Source organism: Ailuropoda melanoleuca, chromosome 9 (assembly GCF_002007445.2).
Source record: "Ailuropoda melanoleuca isolate Jingjing chromosome 9, ASM200744v2, whole genome shotgun sequence".
Classification (NCBI taxonomy): domain Eukaryota; kingdom Metazoa; phylum Chordata; class Mammalia; order Carnivora; family Ursidae; genus Ailuropoda; species Ailuropoda melanoleuca.
This window is the reverse complement of record NC_048226.1, coordinates 18697007-18704627: the sequence shown is the minus strand read 5'-3', so window position 1 is coordinate 18704627 and position 7621 is coordinate 18697007. Positions and strand designations below refer to the sequence as shown.

Here is a 7621-nt window from a genome sequence, read left to right as displayed (position 1 = left end):
TTTTTTTTTTTTTTTTTTTTTTGGTCTCAGAAGCTCAGGAGAAGCCTACAGATTGTACTGCAATGTGGACTGATTTCCTCACAAAAGCCAAAAATGAGAAAGAGAGGGCGATCAGACTTACATCAAGCTGGAAAAGCCCCAGGGGAACTTCCTTGAGAGCGTTTTCTGAGAAATCGACATCCCTCAGGTGGTTTTTCCAAAAGAGAGCCATCTTGTCTGGTAGAGATTCCAGAGCATTTTTGGATGCTTTACAACATTTCTAGGAGTTTGACAAGAAAGCGAATGAGATATTAATTAGCTTTTTAAGTGCAGTGGTGCTTTTGAGAAAGACCGTTTCCAAATCTGATGTGAAAAATCAGAACTCGACAGTAGGGCTCTGTCGTAAATACAACTCGGTGAAGAGCCTACAAGCTGTCATCGTCCCGTGTTCCTGTCCTTGCTCCAAGGAAGGGACGGGAATGGTTTCCTGAGGGAGACAAAGGGGGCTCATGCTCCTATCCCTTCATTCCAGAACATCTGGCCCATTGTCCTTGGGAATAACAGCATCATTCAGGACCAAGCTCTAGGGATGAGCTGGTTTCCCACACACACATATGTTTAAACCAGAATGAGAATGCTCGCGATGGAGAATTTCTTGGTTTGAAACCAACAGCAATAAAACACAAACATTCTTTACGCTGGTCCATCTGTTTTAACACGCAAACTTCCCCAGGAACAAAAACGCCATTTAATTGGCAGTGTGGTGGACGTGCATTATTCTTCTCTTCTTTGTTCTTATTTCACAGCTAGTTGAAAGGAACCATGCCTCACTTTCGGGCAGAACTCCTCCTATGCCAGATGTGCACGCTGTAACTGTGGAAAGTTCTATGGATGTTACCGCACAGATCTCAAGCCGGAGTCGGGGTGGGGGGTGGGGGAGGGGAAGGGGCTGGCTTTCAGGTGAGTCACCTGAGACACTCAGGGGCGGGATGCTGAGTGACACCGCTCAAGGGCATTGCTGCTACCCAGCCTGGTCACCAAGGGAAGGAAGTAAGACAGAGCCCTGACCAGAGCTCCAGTTCACGTGAGAGGCAGGGCTGACCGGCCTTTCGTGATTTCCGGTACAATACTCACCAAAGGGCAGGCCCAGGCATCTGGAAACACCTTCAGGTTATTTCTGGAGACATTCAGAGAACTTAGTGACTTGAAGCAATGAAGGAAAAGTGCAGGTAGTTCTGTCAATCTATTGTCAGAAATGTCGAGCTCCTGTAGCTTCCGCAAACCGATCCAGTTAGTGGCTAGGGAGAGAGAGAATAATAAACTGGTAAAAAGATGGCCTTCAAGAACAAAACGACAAATTAGGTCAGGTTGTCGATGATACAACATACCACCTTCTTCTTCAAACAATTTTTCTAAGTAATTTTTGGAAGCTGTCAGTTTTTGAAGTTTCGAGAGGTGCAGGAATCCCGGTGGGAGGTGGGGCAATTTGTTGCTGGAAATGTCAATCTCGAGGAGCCTGCGGTTGGGGAAGGAGGCAGTCAAGGCATCAGAAGAAAGAGGAAAAGCTTCACTGTTACATGTTTCTCTATAGGCATATTTCTCTTTTCCCCTCGCGCAAAGCTGAAGACCGTGCGTGGAAAACGTCTCGATAGGACTTCTATTCATCACATTAACCGTTACCATGTCCCGTGTAGACAAAGAAAATCCAACGTCTCTTTGGTGGGCCCTGGACTCACTGACCAGTAGGGATGCAAACCTTTCTCAATATATGATAGCAAAGTCAGCTGGTGTCTTGGAAGCNTTCAATATATGATAGCACAGTGAGCTGGTGTCTTGGAAGCTGCTGGAAGGCCACAGGGCCATGCTTCGAGCCGTCTGGACCCCCGAGTCTGGCCCTGGCTAAGGACCCCCACTCAGAAGGCACTTGTCCTTGAAATGTTTGTGTGGTGCTTTCTTCCCCGTGGCTTACATCTGACCCTATGCTTTTAGGAACATTCTCTCTTACTTCGCTCTAAGTGAAGCCTTAGCTTTTGAAATTGGCCCAAATCCTTTATAGAGTGAGGATTGCCGCACGTCAGTGAGGGTAAGCCCTCCCCCTTCCCATGCAGCCTCAGGGGGAAGGCTCAGGCCTCCTCCCAGGGCCTCCTGAAAAAGGAGACCAGGAGCAGCCCCGCCATGCACCTGCTGCCAGAGTGCGGTAGGGGTAACTGTTCCTGTGAGGCCCTTCCCACTTTCCCTGGGAGGTCAAATAAAACCGGGCGCCCCCGGGTCTCATTGTTTCCCCCAGCCAGGATGCGTCCAGCCTTCTCAGATTTCTGTCTGCTGGACCAGGACCAGACATCTCGGGCGAGCAGCCTACACGGCCACCATGCGCAGTGTCAGGTGGGCCAGACAAATCCCCCCCCGACTTCTCTGCATTCCCCTTGAAAGAAGGGGGACCGTATTCCTCAGAACTGTGTAAGAGCAGGCAGAATTTCTGTCCTTTTATGGAGAATTGGTTTTCAAAACCACAAACTCCAATCAAGGAGTACGTAGGGGGAGGAGGACTGGGGGAGGGGGGTGGCGCTGGGTACAGAGGTCCCCGTGTACACCCCGAGGGGCCCACGTGGGGTGAGTGCTCACCTGGAGCAGATGATTTCGTCCGATGACTGCACGGCCGGCAGCTCCCCCAGGTGGTTCTTGGAGAGGTTCAGCTTCCGGAGGTTGATGAGTCCCCAGGGGATGATGGAGGGGAGGGAAGCCAGGCAGTTGGCAGAAAGGTCCAGCTCCGTGATCTGGCAGGAGATGTCTATGAGCCAGTCCAGATCCACCCAGGGCAACTTGAGGTGGGACCACTTCACACGAAGAGCCTGGGTTTGGAGAAAGGGGAAAAGCACCCTCGGGCGGTGAGCCCAGGGGCCAATAATGGCTTGGAATAGAGCAATGATTTATTGGCCTGCGAGTCTATCTGTTTGTCTCAGCTGGAGTCCCAGGGTGTCAGGACTGTGGCCAACTTGTGGCTGGCACTGAGGGGTATCTGCATCTCACAGGTGATCTCTCCACGCCACTCTCCAGCCTCTAAGGGGAGCCCGTGGGTGGGGGACGGGGGGGGTGATTGTTCCTTCTTCCAGGGCCTGCTCTGTGCAGAGGACGCCACCCACACTTGGGGGGGTCTCCCCAGACTCAAGCAGAAGGCTGAAGACCAAACCTGGATCTCCTGACCTCCCTTCAGGGGTCTCACCCTGTGATGAGAGCTGCCACTGCCTGCAACAGGCCAGGCTCCACACTGGGTGCTTTGTGGATGGGCTGGTCCCGGAGTGAGAAATATATACAGACAATGGCCAGGCCATACATAAAAAACCAGAACTTTGACACGCCACCTGTAACTACCTGCCTCGGAAACTAACCCCCTTCTCTATAATAACCAGCCCACGAAGCCAGCCTGCTCTAAGCCAAACTTGCAGGGAGCCTCACTGCCACTAGCATTAATCCAGTAACTTCTGTAACAATCAGCCCCAAATGGCCAGGACTTGATGAATCGTGGAGAGCTTCCCCAGTCTGTATCCACGTCCCACTTAAATCAACCAGAGAAAGCCAAAATGCTCCCCCAGCCAATCATGCAGGACTCCCCCTTTCTCGTGAGCTGCCTCCAGCTTCCCTATCAACAGTGGGGGCACACCAGAGGCTTTCCCTTTCTCCCACGATAAAGCTTTCCCACTCCTCGGCCAAAACTCAAGAGAAGGTAGCTAACTCCCTTGCTACAGCAAACTTGGAATAAATCGCCTTTGCTTTTCTCATTTGGCTGGCCTTTGCTTATTTGCACAAGAGGGAGTCAGAAAGGCCAGCTGCTTGCTGGGGTGTGGTGGTTAAATACACACGAGCAGGGTTTTTCTCTTTTTTTTCTGGATCATCAAAGAATTTGGGGCTTGATTCGGTTTCTGGGCGGAGGAAATCAACTTTTTGGCTTGTTTCTCCAAAGCAACTGGAAGTCCATATGAGAAAATTAGAGAAGCAAAAAATCAGTGCCTGGCCAACGGGAAAATGTTAACAACCAAGCCAATGGCGGGAAAGACCAGTAAATGGGGTAAGCTTGCTTTCAAAATTGGCAGCAGCAGACAGACGTCCTCACATGGCCACTAGATGGCGATGTGTGTCTGGTCTTTATCTCCTTAGTCCTGGGGCCAGGGTTGGAAAGGGCAGGTCTATGACACCCTTCCAAAGTTCTCCTCTTTGATCCAAGGATGAAGGACTGGGTCTTGTCTCTCCATTCACCTGCATGAGGAGGGGCAGGTGATGGTCTGCTGGATTTGGGGTCAAGAGAATGGATTTTTTAAAAAAAGACAAGTCACTCTATTGCTGTTTCTCTCGTCATTACTGTTTCCCCCACACTTTTTTATTTCGAAAAATTTCAGACCTGCAGAAGAGCTGAACTTGGACCGTGAACACGCATGAAATGCCCTTCACCTAGATTCCATTGTTAATCCGAAGCCACATTTGCTTTCTCTCCTTTCCCTCCATATACACTTTTCATTTTTGTTAAAGATTTATTTATTTTAGAGGGGGAGGGGCAGAGGGAAAGGAAGAGAGAGAGTCCCAAGCAGACTCCACCATTGGGCAGGGAGACCAATGCGGGGCTCGATGCCATGACCCGAGAGATCATGACCTGAGCCAAAACCAAGAGTCGGACGCTTAACTGGCTGTACCACCCCGGTGTCCCACACTTCTTCATTTTTTGCTGAATCATTTCCAAGTAAATTATAGCCATCGTGGCACTTCACCCCTAAATACTTCAGCAGGTATCTCTACAGAACAAGAATATTTTCCTATGTGACCACCATATACTGATCATTTTCAAGAAACGAAATCAATACAATATTATCAGATCTACATTCACATAGTCCCAGTTCTCCCAGAAGTGTCTTCTATAACTATTTTGTGTCCTGATCCAGGATCCCATCAAGAATCACACACTGCCTTTTGTTGTCATGTCCCTCTACTTTTCTTTAATCTAGATTAGTCCCCATGGCTTCTTATAGCTTTTTCAATGCTGGCATTGTAATTTTTCAAGTCCTTCCAGCTGTCTCGTAGATTACCCCATAATCTGAATTGACTCAATTGTTTCCCCTCCTGTTCAGATTCAAGGTCAGCATTTTTGTCAAACATCTCAGACAGCGATGAGTCCTCTCAACTGAACGTCGCCAGAGGGCACCTGCTGTCAGGTTAGTCTACTATCGGTGATGCCAAGTTTGCTCTCTTGAAGGTAGTGTCCATCAGACCCCTCTTTCATAAAGGTACATTTTACTCTTTGTGATTCGTAAGCCATCTGTGGAGTGATGTTCTGAGACTAGTGAGTATCTTGTGTCCCTATGTCATTTCACCCAGTCGTTTCAGCGGCCACTGTTGATCCCAGCCTGGCTCAGTTAGTACATGGATGATTACAAAGCAGTGATTTTTCTAAAACTACTATTCTTCCTACATTTGTTACTTGGCATTCTTCTGTACAGAAGGGGGTCTCCCTGCCCCTTTTAAGTATCACTATGGACTCACGGATTCTTTCTTTATTCAAAGTATTACAATTATTTTATCATTATGTCNCTCTCAACTGAACGTCGCCAGAGGGCACCTGCTGTCAGGTTAGTCTACTATCGGTGATGCCAAGTTTGCTCTGTTGAAGGTAGTGTCCATCAGACCCCTCTTTCATAAAGGTGCATTTTACTCTTTGTGATTCGTAAGCCATCTGTGGAGTGATGTTCTGAGACTAGTGAATATCTTGTGTCCCTATGTCATTTCACCCAGTCGTTTCAGCGGCCACTGTTGATCCCAGCCTGGCTCAGTTAGTACATGGATGATTACAAAGCAGTGATTTTTCTAAAACTACTATTCTTCCTACATTTGTTACTTGGCATTCTTCTGTACAGAAGGGGGTCTCCCTGCCCCTTTTAAGAATCACTATGGACTCACGGATTCTTTCTTTATTCAAAGTATTACAATTATTATTACCATTATGTATTTTGCTGCTCTGGTCATCCCCAATTTGGCCAGCGGGAGTCCCATCAAAGGGGCTCCTGTGTTCCTTTGACATATCCCTACCTGTTTGGGGTACTTTCTTAGTTCCTGGCAAAAGAAGATGTCCCCGTCTCCTCTGGAGCTTTCCAAGCCCCAACTCTGGACTCAGCCCCGACTCCCTTTAGCAGAAAATGGTATTTAGAAACTAGAATCTGGGTGTTAGGCATGCCCACTGATCCCAGGGTGTCACGGCTTCTCAGCCCATTGATCTGACACAGCTCTGTATTGTACACAAGTGCATTCTGATGCCTCCAATTCAAATCCAGCCACATGGACTTCTCCTTCACNAGCGATGAGTCCTCTCAACTGAACGTCGCCAGAGGGCACCTGCTGTCAGGTTAGTCTACTATCGGTGATGCCAAGTTTGCTCTCTTGAAGGTAGTGTCCATCAGACCCCTCTTTCATAAAGGTACATTTTACTCTTTGTGATTCGTAAGCCATCTGTGGAGTGATGTTCTGAGACTAGTGAGTATCTTGTGTCCCTATGTCATTTCACCCAGTCGTTTCAGCGGCCACTGTTGATCCCAGCCTGGCTCAGTTAGTACATGGATGATTACAAAGCAGTGATTTTTCTAAAACTACTATTCTTCCTACATTTGTTACTTGGCATTCTTCTGTACAGAAGGGGGTCTCCCTGCCCCTTTTAAGAATCACTATGGACTCACGGATTCTTTCTTTATTCAAAGTATTACAATTATTATTACCATTATGTATTTTGCTGCTCTGGTCATCCCCAATTTGGCCAGCGGGAGTCCCATCAAAGGGGCTCCTGTGTTCCTTTGACATATCCCTACCTGTTTGGGGTACTTTCTTAGTTCCTGGCAAAAGAAGATGTCCCCGTCTCCTCTGGAGCTTTCCAAGCCCCAACTCTGGACTCAGCCCCGACTCCCTTTAGCAGAAAATGGTATTTAGAAACTAGAATCTGGGTGTTAGGCATGCCCACTGATCCCAGGGTGTCACGGCTTCTCAGCCCATGGATCTGACACAGCTCTGTATTGTACACGAGTGCATTCTGATGCCTCCAATTCAAATCCAGCCACATGGACTTCTCCTTCACCTTTCCATAATTCACAATTGCATCACCCTTCATCTGGTTATTGTCAGTTTTCATTCGCTAAATAAGCAGTTTAAATAAGCCAGATGATGTCTAGGTCACTTCTGGACCCAGGATTCTCCCGGGCTTGTGTGCTGAGAAGGAGTGTCCTCCTGTGGGAAGCCTTGGGATCAGCATGACAGCAGACCCAGGAGCGGGCTGAGAGGAAGGTCACCGTTCCAGGCTTTGCAATGCCAAGTCAGAGAAGGCCCTCCAAGGGCCCGGCGGCCTCTTCTTCCTGGGTTTTTGGAGACACGCACCGGTCCCGGGCCCAGGACCAGACAGCTGGACACAAAGCCAAGAGGCCCAGATCACAGTCTGACTCTCCACTCACCCTGTGTGGCCATTTCTGGTCATCAACACCAAGTGGATTTGTCGTGGACTGACACGGCAGCCAAACGGAAGCTGAAAACGAGGCTGCTTTTGGTTTTGAATTTTAAGAACAAATATTAGGTGTCTATTGAAAGTCTTATAAATCAAATGTCAGGACCATCAAAAATAACT

At 48.4% G+C, this 7621-nt stretch overlaps 1 protein-coding gene across 1 annotated transcript in view; it reads right to left on the bottom strand.

Annotated features, from left to right (window-relative positions):
* Positions 1 to 7621, bottom strand: part of LRRK1 (leucine rich repeat kinase 1) — a 131162-nt gene that overhangs the window by 57613 nt on the left and 65928 nt on the right. Inside the window, exons 6-9 of the mRNA XM_002922676.4 lie at positions 2602 to 2828; positions 1368 to 1495; positions 1114 to 1277; positions 122 to 259 (exon numbers count right to left, since the gene is read on the bottom strand). Of these exons, the coding sequence (XP_002922722.1) occupies positions 122 to 259; positions 1114 to 1277; positions 1368 to 1495; positions 2602 to 2828 (657 nt within the window). The remainder of the gene's footprint in view (positions 1 to 121; positions 260 to 1113; positions 1278 to 1367; positions 1496 to 2601; positions 2829 to 7621) is intronic.